General features: G+C 38.9%; 1 protein-coding gene across 12 annotated transcripts in view; it reads left to right on the top strand.

The window, feature by feature from the left end:
• The window catches only part of ABCC9 (ATP binding cassette subfamily C member 9), a 75,223-nt gene that overhangs the window by 43,711 nt on the left and 15,342 nt on the right, over positions 1–16,170 (top strand). For 9 of the 12 annotated variants that reach the window (XM_080392152.1, XM_080392151.1, XM_080392149.1 and 6 more), the window contains 11 exons: positions 1,335–1,436; positions 2,850–2,934; positions 3,436–3,516; positions 4,530–4,667; positions 5,168–5,293; positions 5,832–5,928; positions 8,000–8,247; positions 9,183–9,331; positions 10,117–10,186; positions 11,012–11,169; positions 14,009–14,101. In XM_080392152.1, coding sequence (XP_080248278.1) covers positions 1,335–1,436; positions 2,850–2,934; positions 3,436–3,516; positions 4,530–4,667; positions 5,168–5,293; positions 5,832–5,928; positions 8,000–8,247; positions 9,183–9,331; positions 10,117–10,186; positions 11,012–11,169; positions 14,009–14,101 — 1,347 coding nt within the window. The remainder of the gene's footprint in view (positions 1–1,334; positions 1,437–2,849; positions 2,935–3,435; positions 3,517–4,529; positions 4,668–5,167; positions 5,294–5,831; positions 5,929–7,999; positions 8,248–9,182; positions 9,332–10,116; positions 10,187–11,011; positions 11,170–14,008; positions 14,102–16,170) is intronic. The other 3 variants (XM_080392156.1, XM_080392154.1, XM_080392148.1) reach the window with 1 other exon arrangement.

The following is a 16,170-nucleotide window of genomic DNA, read 5'->3' as shown; positions in this document are numbered from 1 at the left end:
AAGACATTCAGAGCTCCCAGCTCCCATTTGACACCACTGGGAGTTTAGTGTGCTCCATATCTTGCAAGACAGGGTCTCTAGATATAAGACATCGTTACATGTACCCTCCCATGTGTTTGCACATTTTCTGATCAGCAGTGGGTTTTGTGTTGCTCGTACCCCAGCTTGGTGGCTGCGTGGTGAAGCAGGGCACACAGTCTGCAGAGGGAGCTGGCTGCCCTCCAGCTGAAGTCAAGCAGTGACTCCATGCTTGGCTTCAGGGAAAGGGCCTGCAGGTTGCAAAGAAGGACAAGCTAAACTAAAATCGTGTCATACATGATAGAGAAGTAGTGGCACACATAGCTGTGGTTGGGAGCCACACCATGATTTGCTACCTGAAAATCCTGAGGACATAGTTCATACTAGTACGTACTGAACTGCTAAAACTCCTAAAATTTTGGGGATAGTACTGACTGCTTCTAACCAGCTATTTCTCATACGCTAGCACCCTCTCTCTCAATAGGAAATCCTAGTTGTTTACGTACAAAACTATATTAAATGTTTAGCTGGAAGCAATACCATCAAAGAGACTGAGAAGGAAGATAAGTGTTCAGATCCACAAGCTGGTACCAGTTCACACCTCCTGCCTCACATGTCTCGGGCATCTCAGAAGAATGTCTTAAATTACATGACCTTTTTTGCTGCTGTACACAGGGAAAACAGCCAGAAGTAAAGAACATTCTTACCCCTATTGTACACATGCCATTAGCTATTTAGATGCATTTAAAGTATGTCTAAAAAATGCTTGGGAAACTGTAATGATTCCTTCCCAATCTGTATTAACTGCCCTCTTTCTCAATATCATGTTAGTCCACTGAGGGTCTAACAGACTTAAAGGAAAAAAAATTTTCACGTGTATGGCCATGTAAAATAATCTAAAACTTCAGAAAGCAGCAAGTCAAGTGTATGATGCCATTTTCTCTACCTGTTTTGACATTAGAGAAAAAAATAATTAACTATTCTTGTGAGAATGCAATAACTTTGATTATTTATAATTTGCCTTTGGATTGAAATTGCAGTTGCTAGATTGAGATAGGTACCAGCCACTCATAGTAGAATAGAATATAACCTAGAGTATAGATTTTGCCATCAGGGGAGAGAGTGGGTGTTGTTCTAACAAAAACATCTGATCTAAAATTCTTCCCTTCACTTTTGTAACAGTTGCTTTGCCTATATGTTTCCCCTGTATTTTTACGAATGCATATTCATGTACTTAATTTTAAAAAACCTGATTCTCAGACATCTCATAATGTGGGTGCTTTGTTTTTTTACTAATGCTCTTTATCTGTCTACAGTAGAAACAGATACTCGGTGGCTTATGCAGCGCAGAAGCCGTGGCTGCTGAATGCAACCGTGGAGGAGAACATTATCTTTGGAAGCCCGTTTAATAAACAGAGGTAAATATCACTACTCTTGCAAAAACACCTAGCAGCTTCTTTTAAGGATGTTTTTGTCTTCTCCTTCTGGAGAAATTTTGTAAATTCTGAAAAATACCAATGCATGTTAACCCTGGGGTGGATTTAGCTAACCTGTCTTCAGCCATTTCAAAGGAAGATTTCTGTCTTAAATTAGTCTTTCAAGGCTCCCCCTCTAACCAGGGTGCATGTCTAAGATATTTGTGAGAAATCACACAGCAGCAGGGGCTCTCCATGGAATACAGCGGAAGCCATATGTGTATTTTTCAAGCAGCTAAAGTTAGGTGAGATGAATCCCATCTTTGGAGACTACTGGTGTATTTTTGTTTTGTTTAATGGAGCCTGAGGCTGCCAGATGACTCTGGAAATAGGGATTCTAGGCATGTTTCCACTGAGTTTATGTGCTAATCCTGCTGTGATCAAGTTACTGGAGCAGCCACTTTACAAAAACACTGCACGTATGAAGATGAGGTGCCTCACAGAGATAACCTTAATTCTTCCTTTAGAAATAAGGAGAAGGGAGTGTGAAAGCTGAGGTGCACGGCTTCTTGTTGTGCCTATCCAGCACTTGCTTCTTGTGCCCTTCTAAAAGGTCAGCTGACAAATACTGTGGAAAAAGTGATGACTTGAGGAAAACTGCTTGTGTTTTCAAAGGCAATACTCTCTTTGGTTTAAGTTATTAAAAATACATCCCATTCCCCTCACGTATGTATGTATAAGATGTATGACTCCATTCCCACTTAATAAAACTTAGCAATAACCAAATATCTCAAAATCCAGATAAGCATCTAAAATTTAAGGGACCAGATTCTTCCGCTACTGCATCCATCAGCCTAACTTCACTTATATCAAAGGAGCAAGGCTGAATTCCACCATTCAAATCATCTGATCCCAGCTGCTTATCAGCAGATCATCTGCAATACCCCACAGACCCAGAAATCTCACAGCAAACTGCAAAGTTTTGCAAGCAGTTTCCTGGTTCTGGCAAGATCAGAAGCACTGTAAGGATCCTTTGTCCTGTAATATCACACTGAAGTAACTGAAGAGGCACCTAAAGGGGGAAGAATAATAACTCAGGAAATGGCTTCAAATACTCCAGAGTTCAGCAAAACAGCTCCATGATAGGGAGGAATATACTTAATAATTTATGTAATTGAATCTTTCAAAAGTAGGCTTGCCAATGAAGATCTCTAATAAATACGTGATTTTTCACAATGCTTAGTTTACAACGCTCCATGATTAGTTGCTGAATAATCATATTGCCCTAATTATTTTTTCAATTATCCAACTGTCACAGAGCCATAATAACTTAGCGGTAAATTTGAGCTGGACGTTTTTGTGTTAGCAAAGTAAGTGACTGGTTAAATAATTGTGATGACCATATTGTTTTTACAGGTACAAAGCTGTTACAGATGCGTGCTCTCTGCAGCCTGACATTGACTTACTACCATTTGGTGATCAGACAGAAATTGGAGAAAGGGTAAATAATATGAATGCTTTTATGTCTGCTTAGCCTATGTATTAAGAAAGCCCTGTCTGGAGACACTCAGGCAAATCTAGTCTGTATTGGCTGCCAGCCTGCTAAATAGTCACAATTCACATGGGCTTACTGAAAAAAAAAAAAAAAAAATTGAACACTTTTTTCCTTCTTCAGCTGTTTCTCAAATAAGATTTTTTGATCAAAGTCTGTATTTGGCTTGCAGAATTTGATGTTAGCATTGGTTGCATTTGTCAGTCTAAACAGCCTGCTGTGCTTTACAGAAACTCTTCATGATTTACACTTACGCATGATTAGTTGCTGAACAATTTTTTTCCTTCTGACATTATATGAGGATTATGCTTGTTTATCAACAGGATTAGCATTTTAACAAAGCTTTTTATTTTTATTGGAATGCTGTATAATTGTAAAAAATCACATTTTCAAAGTTCTATCATAATGTTTATTCAAAGATGCATATTTCTCATCCATTATACTCATTAGGGGATTAATTTAAGTGGCGGCCAACGACAGAGAATCTGTGTAGCTCGAGCACTCTATCAGAACACCAACATTGTCTTCTTGGTAAGATTTTTCTTTTTCACATGGAGCATGGAAAGTTAGTAATAAAACTGCCATTCCTTATATTTAGCTTTAGAAAGATCTATGTTAGATTTAGAAAACTACAGGGACTTGTATTCAACTCCAAATCCAAATTATAGAGCTAGGAAATAAACATCCACCAGAGGCAGCATCAAAACATACTGGGAGACTGATCAAGGTGGAATTTCCTGCAAAGACCAACACTGGAAGAGTAGAACAGATTGTCTGCCTTGTGCTCATTCTCAGTGATGACCTACTTTTGACATAGTCCCACTGAAATCAGCAGTACTTCTGATAAGGAAAAGCACCATAATGCAACTACTTGTGAGCGATGAACAGACTGAGGGCTCAGCACTCTCCTGCAGAGTGCTGCAGATTTGGACAGGCTTTCCCTTCTCTGTTACTAATTTCAAAGCATGCCAGGAATTTCAGGAGGCTACTGCTCATCAAGGGGCTATTTAAGCCTCTTCAAAATTAATCAGGGGCTTCTGTTCTTAAAGAAAATGTGTTTGTATATTAATATCCTTATCTGAATGTTGTCTTGTTGCTAGCCACACTCACTCAAAGTGAAGACCAAGCACATTTGCATTTTACTTTGGGGTAAATTAGAACAGCCCCTAATTCTGCTTTAAATTTCCTGTGCCAGTTTCCCATCAAATTAAGCCCATGGGAAATTTCAGTTCCAGTGTTCCTGATCAGGATTAGTCCACCCTGTCAGTGTGGCACCAGCACTGCACACATCTAGGTACAAAAAATTAACTGAGTCCATTGCTATGAACAGAGGAGCCATGGATTCTAGCTCACTGTTTCATAGTGCAGCCCTCTGACTAGGTCTTGGTCATTAGAGAGAGACAAAATGTTAGTAATAGCAGATGCTTTCTATTATTATTAAAAAAAAAAAAACAAAAACAAAACCAAAACCAAACAACTCTAGAAAGAAATAAAACTAATTATGGTATCCTGACCTAATATTTTTAAATTTGATCTGATTACAGGATGACCCATTCTCTGCGCTGGACATTCACTTAAGTGATCATTTAATGCAGGAAGGGATTTTGAAGTTTCTGCAAGAAGACAAGAGGACTCTTGTTCTGGTGACACATAAGTTACAATATCTACCACATGCTGACTGGGTAAGAGAAGAGATGCCATGATGCAGGTTTGTTGATAATGAACATACACGTGAAGTTAGCACCACAACATTTAATGAGATCACTGCTTTTCTCTGTAACAAGAGTCCCTCCTTCTTAATGCCCTATGTCATGTGGCTAACTGCCACTTTACATAATACCAATTTTATAGTAGAAGGAACAATTTTATCTTTATATTATTTGTGTAGGGTTTTTTGATTGAAAGCCACCAGAGAATTATTATTTAATTGCAGATATGACTATTACTAATTATGTCTCATCGATGCTTTTTACAAGTACAGGTAAGCATGGCCTATAGAAGTTTCAGTTTATGAGCTGTGTCAACAAATGTAAGAAGTTATTAATAAAATATTGAATAAAATTAACACTGAAATTTGCAGAATGGTAATCTCACCGATACTGAGACATGTCTTGCACGAATCAAGTCAGTGATTATGGCATCTATGTTCCTAAGCAGACCTATTGGATGCTTTCTTCCCTAGATCATAGCAATGAAGGATGGAATGGTACTTAGAGAAGGGACACTAAAGGATATCCAAAACAATGATATTGAGCTATATGAACACTGGAAAACTTTGATGAATCGCCAAGATCAAGAATTGGAAAAGGTAAGTAGGAGCATGTGGGCAAGGATGACCTTTCTGAAAAGAAAAATTTTTCAGTTAATTTCTAAAAAACCCAAGCCATGTCAGAAACCAAGTATTAAACTAGATATTAGGGAGAAAAACACAGGACTAAAATAGATTTAGGAAGTATGTAGTATATCCATCATGGGTCATTTGTTAGAACACGTCAAGCAAACATACTCTTGAAATGTGGTACACAACTGATCCTTTGCTGGGGCAAGGGATGGACTAAGAGACATCCTAAAGTATCTCTTAGCCTTTTATTATGTTATTTCCATGAGCATTTAGGATTCTCTAAAGGCTATTTTTTAAGTCTTTATCATTCCGGAAGAGAGAATGAAAGAATGGATGAAAGAGAAGGAAGGACATGGACAAAGGAGGATTTTCTGAAGGATACTCTATGCTTTTGCATCCTGTGAACTAAAGGATCCGAATACAGACTCTTTGAGGTTACTGTTGGTGCTACTACAGTGGCAGACAGTTAAACTCTCAAATTAAGAAATAAGTTCTTTTATGACAGGATATGGAAGCTGACCAGACTACTCTTGAGAGAAAAACCCTTAGAAGGGCCATGTATCCCAGAGAATCCAAATCACAACTGGAAGACGAAGATGAAGGTATGTTTTAGCATTTCACTTTATTTACTCTATTACCATGCTTCATTGCCTTTCCACTTGAATATCTGGCAGTTCTTAGCAACAAAGTATGAAGTTGTTGATGACACTTGGTAATAACAGTGGAAAGAACAACACTTCAACCTGTTTATAATGTGACTTGTTTAAGGGATTCTCCAAATATTTCTCTATACATTGTACAGGGATAAGGGTGTACCAAAACAAGGTTTTTTCTAACTCATACTGGCTGGAGGTATTGAGGGGTGAGGTAGCAGTAAAACAACAGTAAGAATTGTAATTAAAGAAAATTGTGGTAGATCTGCCTAGTTGTTGTCACAATAATATTAGAACAGCTATAGCCCTATCCCTCATGAGATACCTGGGAATGTTCTGTGCTGGACTTTTGAAATATCATGTGATCAGACTTGTAGTTATTTTCAATTCCTTTTTGGATATGGAGTTAACCTGCTATTTTTCTAGCTGAGACTGTTTATGGGAGAAGCTTTAGGCTTTGTTCTCAAGCTTAGCTTCTGGTTCCCCCCAGGTCTTGATGCTTTTAGTGGTGCAGATTCAGATTCCCGATACTTTTAAAGTGGGGTGGGGGGAAGAATGGTTGGATATTGGCAGCTGGCAATAAGACCCATCAAGAACATCCCTGGGATGCTAGACGAGGCCTAAAGGGAGTAGTCAGCCTTGGCAAGCAGTAAGGTTGAGCCAGGGAAGAGAAGTGAACTGCAGGCTTTACCTTAACTCAACAGGAGCACTAATTGCAATTGTCATGGTGATGTTGACTGGAGTGATTGCAGAATGCACACTGGCTATTGACAGGCTCTTTGTTGCTACCTTGTGTTTCATCTGACAATGCTCATGATGGATTGTCATCTTAAGTCATAGGTCTGTAGGTCCTGGATTGCTCCATTTTGAAGAGACTCCCAATCACTGTACAATAGGCAGATCTCGGCCCCAAAGCCCTTCAGATGGAAATACTGTGTTGGCTTCATACTTCTTCGGCAGAGCTGGGCAGAACACCTCTTATTAGTTGCAGTCATCAGTACACTTTATCAGTTAAATTCTTGGATGAATTTGAATTGAGGTCATTCCTGAGCCCTTCCTTTTGGCCTGTGCAAGAAAACCTTGCGAAAACCCTGGATCTTCTTTGTAGGGTATAGAAAACACGGGGGGGGGGGGGAAGACATGCCCATATAGTCCACAGAATGCCTGCAAAAAGCAGACATCATTCAGATAAAAAACCACATATCAGTAACTTCAGGACAGAAATATAACCTAACATTGCATTCTAGGTCATCCGTACTTATTATGTGGTCTAGGGAATGTACAACAAATCTCTGTGTCCCAAAAAGTGTAGAATTTCAACTTTCAAGAAATCACTAATGCATTTTAATGTTCAAAATCAGTAATGAGTGGAAATGCTGTTAGTTCAGGGCTGTCAAGAGCAGGTCAACATTTCTCTTCCATAAGTGTGGCCTGTGAGATGCATATTCTTCCTGCCTAGGGAAAAAACATTTAAATGTCATGTTTGTGCACCTATGAAATACATATTTCCCATAGCAGAAGTCTTCCACCAATTATATTTCAGTATAATGTGAACAATTATTACTTTATCATAGAAAAAAACTTTAGTATTCTGGAATTAAGGGGAAATTTAACTCTTTCATGCAACAGATGATGGATCCTCTGGATGCAAAGATTTGGAGAACTTTCTAGAATCTCCCATGTGACCCAAGGTGCTCTGCTGACTATACAATAAAAGCAGCTGAACAGCTTGGGAAAGGCCTAGTCTTTACTATAAATAGGCGGTACTGAAGACCTGATTTACAAAAATATATTATTAACAGAACTGTAACAAGTCAAAGACTGACAGTTTATAGAGTTGCTCGAAGAGCACAGGGGAAGTCTTACAAAAATATGTCTGAAGTGTTTGCTGTTTTGAAATGAAAAATTGAATTTTGATGTTAAAATTAAACTTCAAAAAAAAGTAAACCAAATCCAGTAAACCCAGGTATAATTCTTAGCACTGAATCCAAGCTAACTTGATCAAATGTCTGAGTCACAGAGGAAGAAGAGGAAGAAGATGAAGATGATAATATGTCAACTGTCTTGAGGCTCAGGACAAAGATGCCTTGGAAAACCTGCTGGAGATATCTAACCTCTGGAGGATTTTTCTTGCTCTTTCTGATGATTTTCTCAAAGTTGTTGAAACACTCAGTTATAGTGGCCATAGATTACTGGCTTGCTACGTGGACATCCATGGACAATGTAAATGAAGTCAAGAACGCTGATGATGTTAACAGCACAAATAAGGTGGGCCATATCTTGGAGCTTGACAGGGAAAAAAAGAAACAAATTTCTAAAGCAATTATTTGCTGTTCATCTAGAAGCCAGCTAGATTAGAAAGACAGATATAGTAGGATTTATTATTATATAGGATGGATGAATTGTTCATGCTAAAACAAAAGACAACTCAGATTTTATCAAAATTTTCAAACATGCAAAACTGAAACAGAAACATGTTTGAGGTCAGAAAAATGATTGACCTTTTAAAGGAAGGAATCTCATACTAAACTTTTCCATCTGGATTTTTTAACACCTAAGTCAATGACCCCATTTTCCTAACTACTGACTGTCCAGTAATGTCCTGCCAGGGAAAAAAAAAAAAAAAGAAGAAAAAAAAAAGTTTTCAAATGTACTACTCAAATACAATCTGCTTATAGCTGTAAATTTGACTCATATAGAAATATCTCACTGGAATTCGCTTAGTAAACTTTCAGAAGACTTCAATGTTTTATAGCCCTGGCAGATTAGTTTAGGATTTGCTCTGGGAATTTTAGTGGTGCTTGGACTTAATAAAATGGAACTTTCCAACATCTCTCAAATGCTTTAATTTTTGAGAGGTTCTGCTTTGGTTGTCTGAGTTTCTTGGCTAACAGTTTGCATACTTTTGTATTTGTCCAGATAGTTTGTCTTCCCAGTTCTATGTACTATCACTTCAGGGTCTTGAAGGGTACTCACCAGTAGGCTGAGGAATCTTAGAACTGCCAGATCTTCTAATTATGTGAACTTAATTAATTACAGTTCCATCATAGTTCTTTTATTTCCCAAAGATTACACTTATATAATTCTGTACTATAAGTGACGTGACATACTAGCTGATTGGTACCAGGTACCTTGGGAACTTCCCAGCAGAAAAGAGAAATAGGTGTTTATTTCTAGGACTGATGTATTTGTCATTTTATTAGACTTATCATGTAGCTGTCTTCAGCATCCTCTCTGGAGCTGGGATTGTCCTTTGTCTTATCACATCTCTGACTGTGGAGTGGATGGGCCTCACAGCAGCCAAGAACCTACACCATAATCTCCTCAACAAGATCATCCTTGGACCAATCAGGTACAGAAGAATAATGTTCCTCCTGAAAAGGCACATGGCCAAAACCTGGCCTCTTTGTAACTGGGAAGATACTCATCTGGAAAAGCTTTTATTTGCCCTGTTTCCTTCAAGACATCAAAAAGTGAAAATAAGTAGTGAGGCAATCAGGAGAAAAAAGTTTCATCTTGGAACATGTGAAATTCTGCCCCATTTTTTATCTGTCTGAAACGTGTCAGACAGCTGGCACCCCCTACAAGGCTGGGGTGTCAAGGACAGCTCTAGTTGCAGTCCCAGCTCCAAGACACCCAGCTCCACCTCCAAGCAACAGGCATAGTGTCAAACTATGTGGACACCAGGCTTCTATAGATGGCCAGGAACAAGTTCTGTGCACGATAACCACAGTCTTTCACAGGCAGCAGGACAGCCCCAAAGGATGCTTGCATAACAAATAGTTATCGTGGTGCTCTCATGAAACAACTGAGTCCTGGTGGCCAGTACTATGTAGGAGGTTGAGTAGCAGCCAGGGACAGGCTATGTTCTTTGGAAGGGATCTTAAATCTTCAGGGAGTGTGGATGAAAGAGCAAGAGGCTAGACGGTAAGCCGGGGGTGGGTGGGGGGTGGGGGAATGCCAAGAGAAGCATTTAGATAGTCAGGATACAGACATTATGATCTGTTATGTTATTCACATTTACTGCTTGGTTTTGAAAAATGGCTGGACACAGCTCAGAGTTCTGTCTGACTATGCTTTTTATCCAAAAATGGAATTACTTTTCAGGTAACTTTTTGTTTTTAATTTGTTCAACAGGTTCTTTGATATGACTCCATTGGGGCTAATTCTAAATCGCTTCTCAGCTGATACAAATATAATTGATCAGGTAGACGTATAATATATTCTGGTTTATTACAACCTGGCTTTGTAAATTTTCACTTAGCTACTGAATAAGATGATATATTAAAATATTCATAGAGAAAGGCATAGTGAAAACAGGCTCTGGGAATGATAATAGACAAACTCAAAACAGAAAGTACACACATTTGTTAATGAGGGCAGGTAACCAATAGAATAAACATGATGGGAGATGGTGGCTCTTATTTTCTTCATATGCAGGTTGGTTGCTTCTGTTGGAAGATCTGGATTAGCAAAACACCAGATCTTGGGCTCAGAACAGGAAACAGGGTAGAATATAGTAACTTGTAACTATATGTAAGTACACATGACAAATAGATGTTCCATCCCGGCTATAGCACATGTGAATTTAGAGCATTCAGGGAGAGGAAGGGATGTTTTCACTATGGCTGTGAATTAAAATGTTTGAATAAGCAATAATCCTGAATGCAAGGGTGATGGGAACATGAAAGGAAAATTAAGAAAGAGCATTCCGTTTCTCTAAATATTTGGGATATGAAGAACAATTTTCCTTTTCTTATCTGTTATATAACTGAGGTGAAAATGGCTTCTATTTCCCCATGAGCGTTGAAACAGTGACCTTAGGGGAAAAAAAAACCTACCCATTTTTTCACCTCTGCGCATTTAAGTAGTAGACTCTCAGAAACATAAAGCCTCCTGATATAAGGAGAATATAAAAGTGAGCACAGTGGTTTCATTCCACTTTCCCTATGCTCCTCTATAGGAAAGGGCATATATAGTGGTACCACCAGTGAGTGATTTTTGCCATGTGCGTGTTTTTGTTTTGCTCTAGCACATTCCTCCTACACTGGAGTCTCTTACTCGCTCCACCTTACTCTGCCTGTCAGCCATCGGAATGATCTCCTATGCTACTCCATGGTTCCTTGTTGCCCTTGTGCCTCTCGGGATAGCATTTTATTTCATCCAGAAATACTTCAGAGTTGCCTCCAAGTGCGTATTAAAAAAACTGTCCTGAAAAATTATTCTAAAAATATTTTATGTGAGAATTGTGGTGGAATGTGAGGTTACAGGAGCTAATATAAGGGGGAAATGGCCATGGTGTCCTGCTTTTGATCCTGAGGTATGAGTTTGAGACATACATTGAAAGATTTTCAAGCTGACCTGACTACAAACGGGGAGTTTGGGGAATTAATACTAGTTGTTTCACTTTTGTACACTGTTGGCTGTAGAGTCAGATGAGCATGAAGTTTGTTAATTATCTGGGCCAGCTTGCATCTGGTCAAAGCCCCTCTTTGACCTTTTGAGGGTTAGTCGAGAATGGAAAATAACTTCCTGGATTAACATCAGTCATGGCTTTTTCTTGATATTAGGAAAAAAACTCCACAGAAAATAATTTCCAATATTTCATATTCAGAATGGTTTGCCTGGTTAGAGAGAGCAATTTTTCAACAAAAAGTATCATGCTTTCTTAGAGTCATGTTTCTAGTGCTAAATTCATTATATAATTTAATAAAATGTCTTAAGCAAGCCACTCAAAGTTTTTCTTAAATTCAATCAGTCATGCTTCTTTTTTTTTTTTTTATCAGTTAGATTTCTGGCTGGATTTACTCCACTTTCTGATATTTAAAAATACCCATCAAGGTGCCTGTTGACTTGCAGGGAGACCAAAACAACCTCTCATTGTTAGCAGCTGTCACTTCTCACTCTGTCTTTGCAGTAGGCACATGGTAAAGCATTAACTGCTCTTTTGTAGCATCCAGTGAAGGGGCATGGTGATTTTCAACTGAGCGTACAGTTAACTTCATGGCTAATACTTTTATCTAGGTAGTCTGAGAAAGAATTGTGTCCATTATTCCCTTTAAATCAATGGAGCAGGAGGGGCACAGAGTGACATATCAATAATTTAGCTTCACTTTACCCTACTTTTCATCAGCTTTCCTCAGAATTTCCAAGGAGGTTTATTCATAAGAAAACTCTATAATCAGAATTAACAAAACAAAAATGTTCAATTCTTCAATAATTTGCTTAAATTCTCTGAGATTTTTCAGAAACCTTGTTCTTTCCCCACCAGGTTTCCAAATAAAAGCTGTACGTGGCAGTACACAAGGTCTCAAGGTGGCTGAGGAATCAGGAGACCTGGTTTTCATTCTTAAATCCCCTGTGGTCTTCTGAGCATCACCCCATCTTGCTACACATAGCAGCGCACACTGTTTAAACTTCTTACTTAAAATACACAAGAGTAGGCAAAATCTGATGTATTAGATACGAGGGAAATACTACAGTTTCCCTCTGTATTTTATATGAGAAAGTGATGTCTCCATCCATCTCCAAACCTGGTTTTCCCACATGCTGTACCGATAGCCATACCGCGCAAGCTAGCAAGAGGTTGATAATCCCTGTAAGTCAGCACACACACACGCACCCATTGGCTCTGCAAGTCCATAACTACCTCATCCATTTTATTCTTTTACAGTTTTCTGGAAAAATCTGTACCAGCAAGTGGGTGGGGTTTTTTATATCTATTTAAATTAAACTTTTTTAAAACACTTGTGGGGCATTTAGGGTTGACTTGTGTTCTTTCAGTCCACAATAGAAATTCATAAATACAATTAATTTCTAGAAAAAACAGTCCTGGGAAACATAGGATGAAGGAATAGCTTCAGCCAGTATTTATAACTTACTTGCATGCAGTACTTCCCAGGCATATAAGCTTCACTAATTTTTAGAAATGCAAATATTTACAGTATTTCTTGCAGCGCTTTGACTCTTTGTTGTATTTTCCATTACATCTCTCAAAAACTAGTGTGTATTTTCCATCATAAATTTGAATGATAGCATATTTATCATCAAAACATAAGCAGCAAATTTGGTTCTGTATACTGTAACATTCAGCATCATGGAGTAGTTATTTCTTCTGACCTATCTAATACAGTGTGCAAGCACAGTAGGATTTTGATAAAGAGTTTAATTATCTAATGATATGGTCTTTCTTCTGTTTATACAACTGGCTGCTGTGCAGAGCATTACAGAAAGATGTATTTGTCTCTATGGTTTGGAAAACATTCCTGTTTCAGGAGACTGGAACTTTTTAGACTTTTATCATTGCTCCATGCAGGTCTTGAAAATACCATTGCTGAATAATTGAGGAAATTTATCATTCATATTCTTTCTCTGTCAGTGCTGTCTCTATTTCAACCCATGTGGTAGCGTTAGCACTACAAATAGAAGGTCTGGAGTAGTCTCTCATATTTTACAGTCAGCACGTTGTGGTACTTACAGATACTGTAAATGAGGCAAGGTTTGTGTGGAAAGGCCCCCTTTGCAGCTGATACAGTTGCAATAAAACAGATAAACTTGCAGATAGGCAAACTCTGGTTTATACCTGATGTAAAAGCCACAAATAACATGCTATGAAGTTTAAAATCAACTGTTCTGCACTTAAGTTAATTATATTAATTATATTAATTATATTAATAAACTTGAATGTTTGAGAATAAAAGGTAATTAGGATCTGGCTAAAACGGACAGCAGATTTTTATGCAGAACAGACATTATCGTGTCATTATCACTGTGGGACAAAGAGCAGCTTAGTTGTGACCAAACGCTAGAACACGGAGGTGGCTGGGAGATGATTCAGAGGCTCCTATGGCCAGAGAGAAATATCCTCATGCTGCAGTTTTTTCTATACTATAAAAATACTGTTTTGCATGATCCTGAAAAGAATATGTGCAATATGTAAAATGCCTATTCTTGTCTGTTATGCGGTATAATTTCTACAGACAGAGGTGTTCACATTGTAATGGCTGGCTGTTGTTTTTTGTATTGCCAGGGATCTCCAGGAACTTGATGACAGCACCCAGCTGCCTTTACTCTGTCACTTCTCTGAGACAGCTGAGGGTCTCACCACCATTAGAGCATTCAGGTCAGTAAAACAAATGATGAGAGGGAGGCCTGGGTTTTGGTCTGGCCTATGCAGCTTGCTAGGAGCATGTCTGAGGGCAAATTGTTGGATTTGGTGGATTTTAATTAAGCCATCTCAAAAAAGGGAAGAGATTTTGTTTTCCTGTTCCTTTGCCCTCCCTCTAAACACTTGTGCATATTTTCAGCGACATACTAATTTATCTGCATTGGTTCTTTGCTGAATTAAAGATGATGACTTTTTTAGGATATGATATTTCAACATTCATGGTGTCTAGTTTAACCATGCCTTACCTGGCACGCACAGGTACCACTCCTCCAGCCCCCCTGCTATATCCTACAGGCTGTGCTATCCAGGTGCCCCTGAAACATTTCTGTATTTATCCCACTCCGCAGGCAGGGAACATCATTGTAGCACTCTCCAGCTGAAAGTGGGTGTGCAACTAGAGAGACTTTGTGAGAAAACTACAGCAGAACGGAACTTGATCTTAATATTGTAAAAATTAGCTTTGTCAATCAAAACTGAAAAATACATTCCAGAAGATTCAGAGAATTTTTCCAACTTTGCATGCTTTCCATTGTTTTCTCTACTTACGAACGAAATATAGACCAAATTCTCCTCGTATATTCGCTACATTATATCTAGCATGACTATCAAAGTGCCAGCTTGATGTTGCTCCCCAATAAGCACAACTTGCACTCATTCTGCACAATGTAGGATTTCAAACCAGCGCAGATCTCACTGCAATGCTATTTACACACCTACTTGATCAGCTTGAAACTGTTTCATCACTTCAAGCTAGCTTTCAAACCTAAGCTGTTAGTACAGAGTGCTTCAGTCAGGACTGTGGCAGGACAAGCGAAGACATTGCTGTGTGGAAGGGATATGAGCCAGTGGTCAACAACCAATGTTTTAACAAGCTTTATCAACCAGAATGACATATTGAAACAGTAAGTCATCATTAAGTGCTGATGCTGATGTGTGCTGCGTGCTTCTTGAGAGGTTCAGAGTAGCCTTTCATCATGTTATCTCCTGAGAAAGGTGAAGGATCTTAGCATTTCTTGGGAGTTGATCGACTCTTCTTTACCTTACAGAAAGTCAGTGTGGGCTTGGATGGCAGAAAGCAGAAGGCAGCCCTAAGGAAGGACTATGCATTGTTGCCATCACTTGAGTTTTCTAGGATCTCTGGTGCTAATTAAAGCCATTTCATTTCTCTGTGCTTCACTGTCAACCAAACCTGAAGTCTCCAGCAGTTTTTGTCAGCAAGCTCTTACTTGCTAATAGTCCTGTTATTCTCTGCAGCTTGAGTTCAGCGTGTTCCAGCTCCTCACATAACTTACCACAAAGCAGTACAGTTGAATTAGGAAGCAATTTCGGTGACCTTTACTGTTTGTCATCTGACAGGATAAAAGTCTAAAACTGTCCAGAAGATGAGCTGGAAGTAGATGAAAAGATACAGATTGAGCATGTCAGATTTTCCATTAGGAAAACAGGAGTTTTGCTGCCAGAAAGGGAGATGAGCAGAATAGTCAGTGCATCTTTGCTCCTCCCCGTGTCATTACTGTTACCAGTTGCTGTTTTGGGGAGGTTATTGCCATGTTTACAAGCTGTGCAGAGGGAAATGAAGTATCAGTGGGAAAAGGCAAAACAAACCAAAAAAAGAAAGACGTTTCTGGCAGAGCAGGGGTTACAGGTGCTTCACAGCAGGACCCTGAGACTTTGAAATGGAAGAGCTTGCCATGATAAAACAGATGCTAAGCTGCTGAATAAAGTTCAGCTAGTTTACTCAAGTGAGGGTATTTAACAGACAGTAGAACATGAAACAGCCTCTGACCACAGCCCATACCCAAAGTAGGCAAGGTGCATGAATGTAATACACTTACACCAGCAGGGATTTCCCCCTCCCCTCCCAAAGTGTACCTCGGCTCTTAGGCATGCCGATGTCCTTGCACTGGTTTGTAAACGTTATGGGCATTACATGGGGGAGAGAGAAACAAGTGACAGTGGAGGTAGCACTGCTCATTTTTCTAATGCAGAAATGATCTATAGCTCTCCCTCACTGTAGTTTTTCG

Source organism: Falco punctatus (genome assembly GCF_963210335.1).
Source record: "Falco punctatus genome assembly, chromosome: 6".
In the NCBI taxonomy this organism is placed as follows: Eukaryota; Metazoa; Chordata; class Aves; order Falconiformes; family Falconidae; genus Falco; species Falco punctatus.
Note: the sequence above shows the minus strand (reverse complement) of the source record. Positions and strands in the feature narration are given on the sequence as shown.